At 40.5% G+C, this 17475-nt stretch overlaps 1 protein-coding gene across 12 annotated transcripts in view; it reads left to right on the top strand.

Annotated features, from left to right (window-relative positions):
• obsl1b (obscurin like cytoskeletal adaptor 1b) overlaps positions 1 to 17475 on the top strand; it is a 47043-nt gene that overhangs the window by 6124 nt on the left and 23444 nt on the right. For 2 of the 12 annotated variants that reach the window (XR_004339924.1, XM_032567940.1), the window contains exons 3-20: positions 142 to 411; positions 1655 to 1915; positions 2005 to 2316; positions 2394 to 2660; positions 3605 to 3880; positions 4859 to 5134; positions 5377 to 5652; positions 5947 to 6222; positions 6509 to 6775; positions 6911 to 7174; positions 7269 to 7343; positions 7990 to 9033; positions 9459 to 9743; positions 11858 to 12133; positions 12777 to 13055; positions 13219 to 13494; positions 14449 to 14724; positions 16074 to 16310. Coding sequence is in view for 11 of the 12 variants with exons in the window: in XM_032567940.1 (XP_032423831.1) it covers positions 142 to 411; positions 1655 to 1915; positions 2005 to 2316; positions 2394 to 2660; positions 3605 to 3880; positions 4859 to 5134; positions 5377 to 5652; positions 5947 to 6222; positions 6509 to 6775; positions 6911 to 7174; positions 7269 to 7343; positions 7990 to 9033; positions 9459 to 9743; positions 11858 to 12133; positions 12777 to 13055; positions 13219 to 13494; positions 14449 to 14724; positions 16074 to 16310 (5493 nt within the window). In the remaining variant the exon portion in view is untranslated. The remainder of the gene's footprint in view (positions 1 to 141; positions 412 to 1654; positions 1916 to 2004; positions 2317 to 2393; positions 2661 to 3604; positions 3881 to 4858; positions 5135 to 5376; positions 5653 to 5946; positions 6223 to 6508; positions 6776 to 6910; positions 7175 to 7268; positions 7344 to 7989; positions 9034 to 9458; positions 9744 to 11857; positions 12134 to 12776; positions 13056 to 13218; positions 13495 to 14448; positions 14725 to 16073; positions 16311 to 17475) is intronic. The other 10 variants (XM_032567941.1, XM_032567943.1, XM_032567946.1 and 7 more) reach the window with 10 other exon arrangements.

Genomic DNA, 17475 nt, shown 5'->3' with positions numbered 1-17475 from the left:
TCAATCACTACCAGAGCATGTGTAGCAATTGAAACTGTATTAAGACTTACTGTTGTCATTCTCTAAACTGTATAATATATTTTATCTTACATAAATTGGTAACTATAACTACCAATATTCATTTATGACCTTCAATTGCAGAGCCACCTGTCCGGTTTAAGCAACCTCTCTATGATCTTGAAGTTTGGGAACGGGATTTAGCTGTTCTGGAGTGTGAAGTTCCAGAAGATTCAGTTCCCATCACGTGGTATCTGGAGGACAGACGACTGCAGCCGGGGGCCAAATATGGAATGGAGGAGTGGGGAACAAAACGAAGGCTGACGATTCGGGACATTGGCGTTGATGACGATGGGATTTACCTCTGTGAGATGCCTGATGGGGGCAGAAGCATAGCAGAGGTAGCTGTAAAAGGTAATTACATTTCATTTATTCTTTTTAAATAACTTACATGATATAAAAATCTTGTGTTGTTTACAGTCTATATGACACAATATCTCATCTTGGTAATTACAAGATTTACGTAGCTGAACAGCTTTTTCTCAAGCATTCAGTGGACATAAAGTTATAATCTCTTTATGTCAAAGTGGAGTTATGATGCATATAGAAATGATCCAAGTGCTTTAAAAAACATCCAGCTGTTTTCTGGCAACAAGTTATTTGTTTTTTGTTGCCTGGAAAACAAGCCCTTTCACAAACTTCCCAAATTTAACGTCACATATCAGTAGGCACTACCCAGAACCCAGAACCCAAGCAGAGCTAGTCAGCTAGTTTTACTGCCATACAATGGCTGCTGGAAAAGACAAATGTTTTGTTGTTGACTTACCATTCAAAAATCTCTTTGACTAAAGTCAGAGATGTACAGTTGTACAATTACGCATCTATTTGAAACATTTATTTGTTTATAAAATAAAAGAGTAAATTTTGAGACGTATAAAAGTGACAGAAGCCCTAGAACAGCTCATTCTGAAAGGACCTAAAATGGACAGAACTGGTGAAATATCATCATCTGAGAAAGATTTTCTGCAGAAAAAAACTACCAACCATGTTTTAACCATGTTAGCTCGTAGACGTATCCTGGCTTGTTTAAACTGAAGCATAACATGAAGCTGCCCTTTGAGTAGAAATGGTTTTCCAAGGTACTTATGAAACCAAGTGGCTCTGTTATCAACCGATGGCATTCCAGTAGAATACAGTGCTCTCTAATGGTATATATATACTGTATATATATAACTGTAGCTTCACAGTTTGTTTAAGTCCAGAATTTCCCAATAATTTCCAACAGATAGGTCCCATAAGACAGGTATAATGTCTGTAAATCACAATGAAACCTGGTTTAGGAAGATTGTTTTGGAGATGCTAGCACCTTCACCTTTTGGCACCCAAATCTTTAGTAGAATATTCCAGAATGTGATTAGTTTTAAGCTCTACAGAGGATTTACAGTTCAGTTGTTTATGCCACCAAAGCAGATTTACATAAATCCAAAGAAACCAGACTAGAAAGAAACACCTGGAATATTTATTATCTGAAATGTTTTGCTCTTCTCAGGGAATGCCTGGGAGTCTCTGGAGAGTATCAATGTGCAGAGGGATACCTTGGTGTCCCTTCCTCATTCCCAGATGGTTGTTTGTTTGATAAAACGTATTTTTCTTGCAGGTACAATTTTGCGAAAGCTTCCAAGGAAAGTGGATGTGTTGGAAGGTGAAAATGCCGCCTTTTGTGTTGAAGTGGAAAAAGAAGAGATGGACATACATTGGTACAAAGATGGCATTGAGCTGCGTGAAACGCATCAGACCATCCTGAAGTCCTTTGGTCGAACTCACATCCTGGTTTTTGTCAACACGATGCCCCAAGACTCTGGCCTTGTGACCTTCCTCGTTGGCCGGTCCAAGACTTCATCTCAGTTAAGAGTGAAAGGTTTGTTCCAGTACTTACTGCATTAAGCTTTGAAAAGCCCAACATTTACCAGCTTTATGGTTTATAAAACCTTACTGATTTGTTTCTAGCGGCCCGACATTGTCCTCCAAGTTGTCCGGTAGGAGTTCAGATCAACACGGAGCGCGCTAACGCCGCTCTCCTCTCGTGGGTTTCCGCTCCGGATTCTCGGAAGAACCCTCCGTCTGGTTATGTGCTTGAGCGACAGGAAGTAGGCACTGGTTCGCAGGAGTGGCTGCAGTGTCTGACCACTGACTCTGCAACCTCAGTGGAGATCCTTGGTGACAGTGTCCCATGTGAAGCAGATTATCGCTTTCGCATTTGTAGTGTAAATAAATACGGAAAAAGCAACAATGTTGAGTTCCCCAGAACTGTTCATCTAGGTAATCCAGCTACAATAACCAACCCTTCTTTCACTGATTGTTAAAAAGTGTTGTAATAAAGTCATCTTTGTTTGCAGTTCCTGTCGCCAGAATTCAAGCTCCTTTACAGGACGCCTTGGTGCCAGAGGGACAAGATGCTCTTTTCACCATCGAGCTTTCTGCTTCGGTGATTGGTACGTGGTTCTTAAATGGTACTCAGCTTCAAGACGATGAGCGTTATTCCCTCCGCCGGTCAAGGACACACCAGTCTCTTCGTATCCGAGGAGTACGCGATGCAGACAACGGAGCGGAGATTACATTCATTGCCTATGGCATCCGAGATTCTGCCGCTCTGTACATTCAAGGTATGCATAATTTATTTATAACCTTATAGCATTAAAGACCATGGTAAGACTCCACAAAGGCCAAAAGGTAACCTGGAAATGATAGTTAATGAGAGATTGAAGGAACAGGCCTGATGGGTATTCGAAAATTCAAAAAAGGTTACATTTAAGAGACAGTAAAGTCAAAGAGTGAGATTGGAGGGACGGGGTATATTTCAGGAGAATTTGACTCTTCTACACTCAGTTCAATTGGCAAAACTGCAACATTTGTTTTATTTCCAGCTGCTGTGGTTCTTTCTCTCTGCTCTGAGTCAAACCAATAAACCCTTTGAGCAACTTGTTCCCCTCCTCGCCTGTGGGGGCGCTGCACCTAGAACCACTGAAGGAAACGATGCAAAAACCTCTGAAGACACTGAGCACAACTTCCTTCAAAATGTAAACAAAAATCAAGTGGCATCAGATTTTAGTAGATTTCTTCTTTTGCCTTTTACAAAAGATCACGAGCCATTTCTCCCGCTAACGCTAGGCTAGTGGTTATATTTACCCAGAATGCCCTGTGCTGTAGTCCACTTCATGCTTTTGGAGCAGTCACCAGTCTGCTTGGTGTTGACTTATGAATTCAAACGGCACCAGAGTTCACTTCAGCAGAACTGAAACTGAGGTTTGTAGGCAGACCAGAGTTTGGTTTTTTGGTTGCCATCAGAGTTCGATTAGCATTCACACAACTCCAAACGAACCAAACTTTCTAGGCCAACAAACTACAATTTGATTATAGCGGACTAAACAGGGCTGGTGTGAATGCACCAGTAAAAACCATGATTTATGTGGAAATGTAAAGGAACAACAACAGGAAGAGCATTATAGAGGCTTTCAGAACTGGAACAATCTAAGAATAAAGAGGAAATGAATTAATTTACATGTAAACAGTTGGTAATAACAGAAATGTTTTTTCCTAAAATCTACAGCTCCACTTGTGAAATTTTCACATCTGTCTGAAATGGATCGAAACAAGTTTGTGGAAGTTGGCAACCCCATTGTGCTCTACTGTGAGCTCTCTGATCCTGCTGCTCCGGTGCACTGGTACAAGAACGGCATCGAGTTACAAACTATAGAAGGTCTTCACATTCAGTCCGAGGGAACAATGAGACGAATTGTCATCCAGTCTGCAGACTTCTCGCATTCAGGAGTCTACTGCTGTGATGCCATTGACGATGTAATCAGGTTCAACGTGGAAGTCGAGGGTAAGAGGCTGTAATTTCTGTTGAGATCTCTTTTATAAAATCTAAATTTTTTGTGCCATTTTTACAATCTACTGTTTCTTTCTTATATACTCTTATATAACATATAGACCCCTTGCATGTTATTGTTTACTTCTGGAAATCACAAACACCCGCAGAACGCTGGAGGGCAAATAGACGATTCTTTTACTTGCTATCCAATTAATTAATTGAAGCCTGGGGATGTAGGTATTATTGATTTACTGCAGGACGCCACAGCAAAGGAAAGCCATTGAAGAATAACTCAAAACCTCTTTTTCTCACTCTGCGTTGTCTACATGACACGCTGACTCTTTGACATAGCAACTGTTGACAACACAAGTACATGTTTCAGGATTCAACACCAAAAAACACTAAAACAATTCCCACACATAGAACAGAGCATTCAGTGTATTACATTTTTATGTTTATTTTACGATTATTAGTAAGTGATGGTAGGTTAGCTACCGCTGCTATTAGCTAAGCTAACACGGTAGATTAGCTCATTTAAACATGTGTTCTACGGATGATCTGTCAGTGTTGATGTTTTAGGTCGCCTTTTTTAAAAGTGTTTAACTGAAACGAAACACAGATTTCTGCAACACACCAACATGTTAAGGTTGTCAAAGTCGGGCTAGCATAACTGAACTACTTACCTCCTTTTCAAATTTTTTTTCTTAAAATTGAGGGAGAGGGAATTTTGACAATGACATGACAACTTGTTGATAATTAGTAGCAAAGCACTGCATCCCTTTTTCTTTTACATATAACTCGCAGCGTTAAGATTTAGTGTGCCATGTAGATAACCTAATAGCTAAAACCAATGCTACTCATTGTTAGCTAGCAGTTCTTTGCCCTCCAGCAGGGAGATAGGGGTGGGATCTTGTGTAAGGGGTTTATAGAAACAAGATATCCTTTTCTAAAGCTTCCACAACCCAACCGATTATTTCTCAATCTCCATAGCCCCACCTGTGAGGTTTTCCGCAATTCCAGATGCTGAAAGGAGCAAAAGCATCCAAGCAGGCGGGCCGTTTGTTTTACAGTGTGAGCTCTCAGATCCCTCTGCTCAAGTCTACTGGTACAAAGATGGATCAAAGCTCCACCCTCAAACCGGAGTCGATGTTAAAGCCGAAGGCTTATGGAGGAAACTGGTCGTCCATTCAGCAGAAGTCGCTCACTCCGGCTTGTACTGCTGCAAGACAAAGGGCGACGCCGTCACCTTCAGTGTGGAGATCACAGGTGATTCCTTGATCCTCAACATGTGAAACATTAACAAGCTCCTTTTCAGCAAAGCAACTAACTCTTATGATACTGTTGTGTGTTGTCTGATGTTTTACTCTTCTTGCCATTGAATGTGCAGCAACATTTTATCCTTCAGCCTATTAGCAATTAAGCTGTCTGGAATTAGATTATAAATAATAACCTAAATGGCTAACATGAGGTTGACTGAAGGTTGTCATAAATTTTAAACATATCTGTAGCTCCACCTATGAAGTTCTCAGCTATTCCTGAGGATATGAAGATCAAGTTGATCGAAGCTGGCAGCCCTATAGTTCTCCAGTGTGTGGTGTCGGATCCTGAGGCCCAGGTTTGCTGGTTCAAGGAAGAAATGAAGCTCATTTCCAGCTCTGGATTAGAAATCCATTCAGTGGGCAACACAAGAACCTTAGTTATTCAGTCGGCAGAGGTGTCTCACTCTGGTGTATACAGATGCGCCACTGACGATGATACCGTGGAATTTCAAGTGGAGATCAAAGGTGACTTTTCACTTCCTTTCTTAAGTGTTGATATCGTAACCACCACCTCCTCTCTCAAGGTGCCACTAACTATCCCTGCTTAAGAACTATGTGGTTTGATGGCTGCTTCATTCGCACAACCGAACAGAAATGTTAACGATTGTTTATTGTCACTTGCTGTGTAACTGCTGTGGCTTTCTCTCAACTCAACGTCTCCAAAGCTCTTTTTATCTTCTGCACAGTAGCTATCTGTTTGAAAGGTGTGTGTTTCCACAGCCTTGGGTTTATTTAGTTGTCCTGAATTCCCAATGATAGCGCTACCTGTGACATACTCTACTATCTTTGACGCTGAGAGAGGCGGGTCCCTTGAAGTGGGCAGCCCTTTGAAGGTGGAATGTGAGGTTGCAGCCTCCACTGTCCCGGTCTGCTGGAATAAAGATGGTAAAAAGCTCGACCCGCAAAAGGGTTGGGGTATACAAAGTAATGGCACGCCGCCGGGACCCGTTATCCCACCCCCTGAGCTCTTGCCCTCAGGGCAATACTGCTGCCAAACCACTGAGGCCACTGTCCACGTCTCTGTGGATGATAAAGGTGATATATTTTTTTTTACAGTTGTTTCACTATTACAGCAAATCCTAAAGCTTCATAGACAGTAGATATGACTAACATTTATAAGCATTTCTGTACCTGTTTATGTGATGCTGTGTCTAAAGGTGTGTGTCCGAAAGGTGTTGTAAAATAATCTCTACTTACAGAATGAAGATTTGTGTTTAGTATGTAAAAGCAAAGCTGTTTTTCATTGAGTTTGAGATTTGATAGATTCGTCCAAAGCTCAGCCTTTCTTCAGTCCAGTTATATTTTGAATCACTATCTTTAGCTCCAACATTGCCGCCCTTCCGGGAGGTTGGAGGGTTGCAGACACTCGAAGCAACCCGTCCAATTGAACCAGTCGGTGAAAGCTCAGACCCTGCAGGCCAGGTGTCATGGCCAAAAGATTCACAAACCCATTCAAGCAGACAATTTGGTTTTGAAATGGGAGACATCAAGGAGACCCTTGTTATTGAACCAACTCATCCTTCAAACTCTGGAGCATACTATTGTGCAACAGCAGATGATGTGGCCAAATTAATAGTAGTAAATCAAGGTGATTTTTCTCATTTGCAAATGTTATATATATGCATATGTAGTTCCAATTCTCTGTATGCATCTTTGAAAGACTGTCTTTAGGTAGAAATAAGGACGGTATGCACTGAACTTATTCCCTAATGATTGTTTGTAGTGTCCCCTCCAACATATGTACTTGACCCTGACGAGAAGACCAGGGCAACCGAAGAGCAATATCCAATTGTTCAGCAATTTGAGATTTCAGATCCCATTGCTAAAGCTTGCTGGTACAAAGACGGAACCCAGATTTATCCTAAAAGAGAACCCGGCACCGAAGAGCACAGCCAGATCTTGGCCCTTGTGCCCCAACACTTGTCTGACGATGGCGGGTTTGGCTGTGACGCGTCTGATGGTGTGCCGTTAAGAGAGGACGTGAAAGGTGGTGTCTCTGCACATTTAAGACTCAAGAATTTAGTTACATGCGTGAAGCTTTCACCCACCTCATTGTTTTCTCTTTGGCTTTGTCCGAACAGCAGAGCAGTGTCACTCACGTGACCTGGTTGGTGAGGTAGCTGATGCATCAGCCCAATACTCTGTGGAAGTCAAAGGTGATTTGATCTTTTAAAATCAGTCATCCATGTTAATCCAGCCCATAAATGCCACTAACCGTAGTGGTGTATTTCACTGCTAGCTCAGTCATGTGAGCCATCTGTAAATCTTTTTTCCTTTAGAAAACAGCTTTTTGTCACACTTTCATCCCTGATATTAGCTCATTTTACTGATATTTTCGGCTCTTAATCAAAGACGTGTTTTTGTGTAGATGTGTAGTTGCTTTTCTTACTAATCTCTGTGTTGTTTGTCACTTCATTCTTCATTTTAACAGTCATCTTTGCTTACAACTTGCAACTCTTAAAGTCCATCTGTTGTCCTATTCATCTCAAGATCCTGTCATTCACATTGCTGCCCTGAACCTCTGCCTGTTGCAATGACAACGAAGTCTTTTCCTAAGAGAACTAAATAATTCCCTTTTTTAGGTTTAAAGGGATTAGTATTGATGGCATGACAGGAGGCATTGTAAGGGAGACATGTTGTTTACTTTAAGACCAATCCTGGTCGATCTTCTTGATTGTCTTTGCAATGGATTATCCCATAACTTCATGCTAACCCCCACTGCTGTAAAATATGTTGTGAGAAGAAATAATGAGAACACCAACAACTGAAAACCTTTCTCTGTGTACACCACAATGCTTATAGCTACATCGCCAAGGCTCTCTTCTGACCAAGAAAGGAACAAGTCTACGGAAGAGGCTTATTCTGACCAAGATACCCAGACGTCCCCACAATGCAATTTTGGCACCTTCACCGGAAATGGGGGAGATGAAGTTCACGTTGAGTATTCACCAACCTCTCAGCCAACATATGGATTCACATCTCACTGCAGCACCATGAAATCCCACTTTAGGCCAATACAAACTGAATTGAACTTGGAGGATCCTGTCCCGTCAATGCAGATAAACCACTTTGAAAAGAAAATAACCAATCAACTAAAGCCAGGTAACCTCCATAAGACTATAAAAACCTTGACGGGGAGAGCATCAAACACCATACAGGCTTCAACAGACCAACCTGACAAGTTTTGTGCAGCCTTAGAAACTGGTCCTCATCAGCAGGAGGACTGGTTTGAGCTCTTAAAAGGTTCAACTGTAACACCAGAGGAGGGCTCAAAATCCACACAGACAACTACTGTCCAGTCAGACAGAGACTATGGGTCCATACAAATACCAGCTGCCCTTCCTGAAAAGCTCCTAGATTGCTCGCCGTCTGGGAACGTCCTCTTTTTAAGGCCAAACGACTGTTTAAGGACATCAACTCACCAGCCAGAGGAGCTAAACCGAGCCAAACAGTCATCAGTTGCATTGTCAGAGGATTTGTTATCCTCAGGTTTGTGTCCAAATAATGAGGCAGAAGTTTTCCAATCTGAACATCTTACGTCAAATACATTTGCCAAATTGGACAAATTTAATTACACTGGACAGACTGTATCCAACCTTCCAGAGTTGCTATGTCTGTCAAATAAGGAAAAAACGGTCCAAGAAAATCATCATGAGAACCTGGAGCCCGTAGAGGACCAAATGGACCAGTCAAACCACCGTGGAGAAAGTTCTACCATTTGCTTTCCAGACCTTTATGACTTCAAGAAGACATCGACACAATCCCAGTCAGAGAGGAATTATCTGTCAAGAACACATGACAGTGACTGGAGTGACAATGTCACTGCTAATAAGGTGGCTGTTGAAGGTGATTTCAATGGTTAGCATTAAACCAGCAATAGATGGACACAATGTTGACATTGTGTAAGCCCAAGATTGCTTTTTGCAATCTTTGACATTTTGAAAACTTTGTATTTACTCACCTGACTTTGTCTATACTAAAACTTTAGTAGTTAAATACTCTGAGCTCGGGTGATCTAGAGGAAATTATAGAACCAAAGAAAAGAATATACATTTAAGTTATAAAACCTAACTCTAAATGGCTAGCTAAAGTCTAACCAAAGAACTGTTCTGTTTCAATGACTAATATCGATGAACGTATCTTTGAATTTTCTTTAACGTCAGAATATTTTTGGCAAGACTAATTTTTGAACCTTTGCTCTTGATACATTATAACAAATACTTTGTTATAGTCATTATAGTGATGACACTCTCTCTTGATGTTACCTCAAGCATCCCCAACTCTGCCAGTGAGAATCAAAACTCTTCAAGAGGCTGAAAGGAACAAGGCTGTTGAAGTTGGTGAACCCATTGAGCTACGATGTGAGATATCAGATCCCAACGCTCCAGTAACTTGGGTTAAGGATGGAGTAAAACTATCTGAAGAATCTGGGCAAAACCTGCTCACAGAGGGCTCCGTGAGAACGCTGGCTTTCCAATCCGCGATGCCGTCTCATGCAGGAATTTACATCTGCAAGACATCACATGATGCAGTGCAGTTTTATGTGGATGTGAAAGGTGATCATTCATTTATTATGCAAATTTGAATGAGAGAACATAAAATATTTTCTTAATTTGTTCTTGAGAGCTTTTGTTATCTGTAAAATTATACAAATATGGCACATAATACGAACTGAAAAACCAAGCTTCGTTCAGTCTGGAACAGACACACCAACCTGTAACAGAAATATTATTCTGAACCAGATAAATTGTTTAGCAGTGACTATAAAAAAAAACACAGTGGATCCCTGCCTATTTGCGGTTCAGTATTTGGCAACGTAATTCCATTTGCAAAGATTTTCTGTGGGGCGTATCTTAGAGATTTCAAAGAAAATAGAGCTTTGGAAGCTGAAATACCTCGACACAAAGCTAGTTGGCACACTATCGGCTGGTGTTTGCCAAGCAGACAATCTAGGAGTCACATTCATTTTCCTTGCCATTGATTGTCTAAACCCACAAGAACGAAGATAAGGAAGATCGTGGGCGGTATCGTCTGCCGTAGCACCGAGATGGCTTCCATTATGTGTATTATCACATTTTAACATATATTTGGTGCCTGAAGCATTAAAATAGGCTAATTCAAGCACTTTTAGAGAGGTGCTCAAGTATTCAGTGAGAATACTTGAGGGGGTTTGGTTGTAGTTCCTTACCACGGTGAATATTTGGGGTCCACTGGCTTAAAACTTTTCCTAAATCACTGTTCCTGACTTTTACGAGCTTGCTGTCTGCTTACTGCAGTGTTTCTCAGTTCCTGTCCTCAGGAAACACTTTCCCTGCATGTTTCAGATGTGTCTCTTTGCCACAACACCTGATCCAAATAACTGCATGACCTCCTCTGTGTGCCATCAAGTGCTGCAGAAGCCTGTTAATCTGATTGAAGTCAGAAGGGAAATACCTAAAACATGCAGGGCAGAGAACCTGGAGGACTAGAATTGAGAAACACGTTTCCAACAAAAAGGTTACTAATATTAATTAAAGAGATTTCCGAGTGTACGTTATAATTTACATTATAAATTATAATGTAAATTATAATGTATATTACACTGTTCAGCTGTGTAAAACAGCTGAACAGTTTAGTGAAAGTTTGATAATAATGTAGTTCATTAGGTAATATCATGTAATTATCAGAGGAATAATCAGAAAATTGCCTGACAGTATTCTCAGTATATTAATCCATTCATCGTTTTGTATTTGTTTTCATGTTTTTGTTCTAATTCAGTGCCAGAATACAATGATCTCAAATAGAGACAACTCTGTAAGATACCACTTCTTGTGACACATTAACACGTTTCTGTCACTTTTTAAAGCAAACTTTTACTCCCAAATTATTGGAAATCATTGGATGTTGCGTCCTTCCAAATCATAATGTCTTAAGTCCAGTTCAGCACATATCTAATCTGATGTCAGATGGTCCAGATGCTGCCAGACTACAACATTCCTGCCTCTCTTGATTGCCCAGATGTCGACACAAAGTTCTGCACCCAAATAAGAATATTTGTAACTTTAGGGCAAGGAGGCATGCTTGGCGGTGTGCCGTGTAAAAGCACCCAGGGATTTCTAATAATTTAAAAGCCTCTCTGGACCTTGATGGAGTCAACAAGCATGACCGGGAGGAACTGCCTCACTGATCTAAGTCTGAGCAGTGGGTTCAGAGATGAGCGTTGGTCCTAAGGGTGAGGATTGCTCAATCTTAGACATAATCAAAGTTTACATCAGTAGAGTGCTTTAAAAGAGCTGCTTATCCTGCACACCTACTGGCCCTGGGACATCTGGTTGGGATGCTTTTCAGGTGCCTGATTGGAGGTTTTCTGGTCATGTCATGCTAGCAGGAGACCTTTGGGCAGACCAGGAATAAGATGGAGGGATGAAACATTTCATCTGGCCTGCCAGGGACACGGATGTTACCTCCATTACCTGACATGAAAAGTCAGTGGAAAAGATGGATGGATGTCAGCTAATTTGATAAAGACATGATATTACCTTACTGTTTTGTTAGTAGTTACCAATTTATGAGATTTTTACTTTTAGTTTGATATAATGCACTACACATGTTGATGGTCAAGGTGAATCTTGTCATTCAATCAGATCAGTGCACCTTATTGACTAATTTTATTCTACATTCAATCCTGTAGCTCCTCCTCTGACATTTGCAGCTTTATCTGAGGCTGACCATAAAATGACAGTAGTAGCTGGCTCTCCCATAGCGCTGCGGTGCGCGCTGTCAGACCCCTCTGGACAAGTCAGTTGGTACAAGGATGGAAGAAAGCTCCTAGCTCAAAGTGGAGTAGCCATCCAGTCACAGGGAAATCTGAGAAGTCTGGTTGTGCCATCCGCTGAGCGAGTTCATACTGGTGTGTACCGGTGCGAGTCAAAGGATGATGACATCCAGTTCTCTGTGGAAGTAAAAGGTGACGCACAAAACACCTGGCAGTGCTTCTAGTGTCTTGCAAAGCACTAACACTGAGTGCTTATCTTAACTGAGTTTTATTACTTAACATAAAGTTGTTTTAATATTTTGCTTCTTTAATACACAAAGGAAGATTCCCTCATGTTGTTTGGTCCCTGTTACATCCAATCACAGTGATATTTCCAAATTAAATACCTTCAAAACCGTAACACAATAATTCAAGAGCTTTACTTTCCTAATATCTCTGCCGTTCTCCTTACAGTTTCTGAGTGTGAATATCTGCTGTATTAAAGAGGTTGCATTTCTTATTTCTTATTCTTTGACATACTAAACACATGGAAGAAAACGGTAAGCATAAAACATGTTCTTGTTTGCAACTTACCTCTAATCTCTGTTGTGAACAAAGTGTGACGTTGGAGATGTCACGTTCTTGGTTTTTCTCTTCTAGACACTCTGGTTTTTGTCTTTCTGTTGAATATTTGTTATGTCCAATATGCTTTGTGAGATATGTTTGTCTTGTGCTAGCTGTGTCGATAAACTTAAGATAAAGTCTAGTGTTTCAAAAGTTCTTGTATTACTTCAATAAATTGCATTAATTAAGTTGAATATTTACTCTTTCCTTTTGGAATATCCCAAAACTGTAGGACTACCTGTGAAGTTCTCAAAGCTGCAAGAGAAGGACAGGAACAGATCCATCGAAGAGGGAAAACCTCTTGCCCTTAGCTGTGAACTTTCTCATGATCCCTTGGCTCATGTCGACTGGTACAAAGACGGGATGAAACTTGGGTCTTGGGACAAAGTGGAAATTAAATCAGATGGTCTGACAAGGACCCTAATCATCCCATCAGCTGAAAGCATTCATGCTGGTATCTATGAATGCTCGACATCAGAGGACAGCATTACCTTTAAAGTGGACGTAAAAGGTGATTGCTTATTGATGTGTCTGTGAAGGGATTGCTTAGTCTGCATGGTGAAAGTGTACTTTGCCTCAAATGGTCTTGAAACAGTGACTGGCTGAAATGAGTGTTTTGTCTGGTGTTTGTGAATTCATCCCTTGTTTATGCCTTTGTCATTCTCCTCTTGTAGGCCAATCACCAAGGATTATAGCAACCCCATTTTCAGAAAAATACAAGCTGATTAGAATTGGTTCTCCAATATTCCTGCAGTGTGAGGTGTCAGACCCTGCTGCTCAGGTTTCCTGGTTTAAAGACGAGGTGGAGCTTTTCTCCAAAACAGGCCTTGATATGAAAAGAGACGGCACCCTGAGGAAGTTAATCATTCACTCAGCGAAGGTCTCTGATTCTGGCCTCTACAGCTGTAGTCTCGCCGATGAGGCCGTGACCTTTCACGTGGACATTGAAGGTGACTTTCTGGAACTTATTTCTAACACATCTATCGTAATAATAATCAATTTGGGAAAGTCACATCTTTGCACAAGTTGAAACTAATCAAGTCCATCAATAAATGGACAAACTTTGCAAAAACTTAAGGCTTGCACATACTTTATCTGAAGTGCCACAATCGGCTCTCATTGACGTAGATGTAAACTCTGTCATCTGCCTCTCCTTGTCGACAGCAGGCCTGAGTCAAACTATTTCGGCAGAGTTCTGCATGAAGTGTTGCAGGATTGGTCAGAAGCTCAGACACCAATCAGCAATGTCCATATTTCCCTTCAGCTCCTTCACTTCCACTATCCGGTTTCTGTCTCTGCAGAAGACACGAATACCTTTAAGGAACATTTATCAGATGCGGTTTTATGTACCAGGATTTCCCCTGGTGTATTATAAGCCTGGTGGGCCACAAGGCTTTACTTGATCTCCCACCAGGCTAAGTTTGTTTGGTTATTCTAAACAGAGTTTTTTGTACACCACTAACAGTGACAGTAAAGACGAACGGAGCCAGGTTTATAGTTGATGCTGGCCGTCATCCCACTATTTCCAAAATTATCATGCCTGCTCATGCATCTCCAAATTTTCGAAACTTTTAACATTTTCAATATAAAAACTTGGTGGGTTGCTGGTGAATTGACCATCCCACCAGGCTTGGTAGGTTTTCTGTGGGAAACCTTGTATATTTGCTCAAATCCTAACTAAATATCAGTGCAAACCGTCAAAGGGATGTAAAGTTTGCAGAAGTGAGAGGGTTGTTCCCCAAGTGGATCAATGAAAAGAATGTGCGAATACAAACGTCCCGTAACCATGTTGACCGTTCAGCTTCGGATGAAGTATGGCAGACTCTTAAGGCAAACCAAAATATGAACCACACAACTTTAAAATAAAAACTATGTAAGCTTAACAAATCTCATAATATCCACAGCTACTCCTGTGAGGCTCTCAAAGCTACCAGAGGTTGCAAGAAGCAAATTTGTAGAAGCAGGCTGCCCAGTTCAGCTGCAGTGTGAAGCCTCAGAGACAGCTGCTCAAGTTCACTGGCATAAAGACGGAGAACGGCTTCTGGAAACCAGTGAATATAAAATCCAAACCAGTGAAAAACTGAGGGAACTGGTGATTCAATCAGCAGAAGTCAGGCACTCTGGGTTGTACAGCTGTGAGGCCACAGATAACCATATTCAATTCAAGGTGGATGTTGCAGGTGATCTAAGTATTTTGAGCTTTGTGAGAGTAACTAACTCTTAATTCTTCCCTGACCTTTAGGCAAAATGAAGTTACAACTCTCATAACCTGCACTAATGATTAATAATCCATGTCAAAATAAAAGTAATTGACCATGATGAAGTATTTAAAGCTTCAGTGGTTTGCTGCTCAATGTGATCCCACTTACCAAAAATAGACGCTGCTTCTTTCAGGGCAGCTGAGTAAGTAAGTATATAATCACCTTGTGAGAACAAATACACACAAGTTAAAATTCAATGTTGGCTTTTCAAATTGTTTCAAACTGTTTTTCTATTTGAACGTACAAGTGGACTTTCTGTCAACGATGATTCAAAGATCAACTGGGCAGAGACACGTCCAGCCCTTTAGATGCCTTCTGCCTTCTCTCTTTAAAACTGCAAATCAAAAATACATTAAATCAAAACGTGATGCTTTTATTTTGAAAAGCCCTTACTTTTGGAGGTGAAATCTGATTTCCTCCCTGATCTCTGGATATGAAATCCTCCTGCAGTGCAGATTTAGCTGACGTCACTCGCTCATGTCTCACCATTTGATTTGAAGAAGATAATGGAAATAAAATTTCAGTTTCAGTGCAGCGGCTCGTATTTAGGTGCTCAAATGTTTCTAAAAAACTTAATATTTTCATAATCAAATATATGGGAAAAACTGTTTAGACAATTGTACAACAATTGACCATAAAATTGCGCACATTGAAAGAACAATAATAATCTTGCTAAATGGAAACACGACGATTTAGAAAAAATATAAGTTTTTTTATGAAAAGTTTTTATGCTGGGACGAGGTTGTTTTTCAGCCGTATCAAAATAAATAAATAAGCTTTTTACGCTTTTATTCACGTGAGATTTTCAAATTAACTTCTTATTTAATGTAAACACCGTAATTGCGAAATTGGGTTTTTTCGAATATAGACAAAGTTTTGCGCGCATTTGTAATGGAAACTCAGATACGTACAATTGCTCACGCTGTCCTTTGGGAAATGAATTGCTGACGCCTCTGTTGAAGGTCTTTCTGGGTTTTTAATGTTAAAGGCATTTCATGGCCTTTAACTTTGGTATTGCTGCTTTAGACTTTAGCTTATTTTAAGTAAATCTGCTCTGTTTCACAGGCAGAAAGATAAGCACTAACATGTTTGTGAGAATCTGACTCACTTTGGACTGGCTCCAATAACCTTTTAACCTCTCAGCCAACCTTGTTGTGTTTCCTGATACACATTGACCTTACTTAGCCCAGCACTGCACCACCGGTCTGACTGCTGTCTGGTTGTTGCTCAGTGAACATAAAGTCCTGTACCATGGGTTTGATTCTCAGCTGTTTCAGAGGCTGAGAGGAGCGAATCTGTTGAGGCAGGAAACCTGATCAGAGTGCATGGTGAGATCTCAGACCCTGCAGTCCAAACCTGCTGGTATGAGGACGGGATACAATCAAGCTTAGAGGTCCAGTCAAAGCCCGATAAGGGAGCTCTGGTCATGGAGTCGTCCCTGTCATCATGCTCTGTGGTGTATGAATGTAAGGCTGATGACGGTGATAAAGATTTCAAGGTGAAAGGTGATATGCTCAGCTTTATCTTGGCAAGTTATTTTCACTCTTCAGTTGTGTTGACAACGCTAAGCCCCGCCACCTGACATCTTCACGGCCTTTAATATGTAAGAAAGCAAATCATGATCATTCTCATTTACACCATAACAGATTTTATTCCAACGCCGTTAAAGCTGCAGTATGTAACTTTCATCAAACATTTATTTATTTACATATTTGTTGAACCTGTCGCTAAACTATAATATTGTCGTTTTGAGACCATTTTAAAGCAATATAAGAGTAATATTGGTTAAAAATAATAATACAAGATGAATAAAATTTAAATTCTAGTGAACATTTAACACAGGAACTGGGAGACATATTAGATATCCAACATAAACAAATCAACAGAAATAGCAAATAAAATGAATTATGAAATCTTTGTAAAGAAAATTATCCTTCAAAATAAGGTTTAGTAGAGACCAAAACAGCCGACTGAAGACTTTTATCATCCAGTTTTTGATAGAAAAACTATAAATCAATGCCAATGGAGATTATTGAGGTCGTTTTAATTGATGAATTGATTTATTGTTTTTTGCTACATGACTGGGTGTGAGACAGATAATCTGTGGAAAAATCGAGCTGCTTTTTGTTTTCCCAGTGCTAACTAGAAATGACCAATCAGAGCCAAGAGGCGGGGCTTAGTGTTGTCCATCACCCTCTGTGTAGCTCTCTGCTACGCTGCTGCTAGCATAGCATGTCGTGAATGCTCAGGCTAGCTAGCATAGCCACTGATGATGGATCATCTGTTTTATGTTTTATATGTTGTATGAGATAGCGTTGAGTTTGATTGACAACGCTAAGCCCCGCCTCCTGGCTCTGATTGGACGTTTTTAGTGCATTTCTTCAGACAGCAATAGTAACTCAGGGAAATCGATCTTTTCACAGATTTTCTATCTCATAAACTGAAACAAGGTGACATTAATAAATATGTAAAAAACATTTTCTTTATAAAAGTTACATACTGCGGCTTCAATGCTCTTAGAAATATCCACGACCTTTAATGTTTTCACCCGCCTTCTTACACCAACGCATTGCTTCTGAAATGGTTTCAGTTTGCAGAGGAATGTTAACTCTGATCCTCACACTGTGTGCTGTGAGTCTGAATTTGCTGAAGAAAAGCTGCTGAATTTCC

This window comes from Xiphophorus hellerii, chromosome 7, assembly GCF_003331165.1.
Source record: "Xiphophorus hellerii strain 12219 chromosome 7, Xiphophorus_hellerii-4.1, whole genome shotgun sequence".
Classification (NCBI taxonomy): Eukaryota; Metazoa; Chordata; class Actinopteri; order Cyprinodontiformes; family Poeciliidae; genus Xiphophorus; species Xiphophorus hellerii.
The sequence above is the reverse complement of the archived record's forward strand: the minus strand, read 5'-3'. Positions and strand labels throughout refer to the sequence as shown.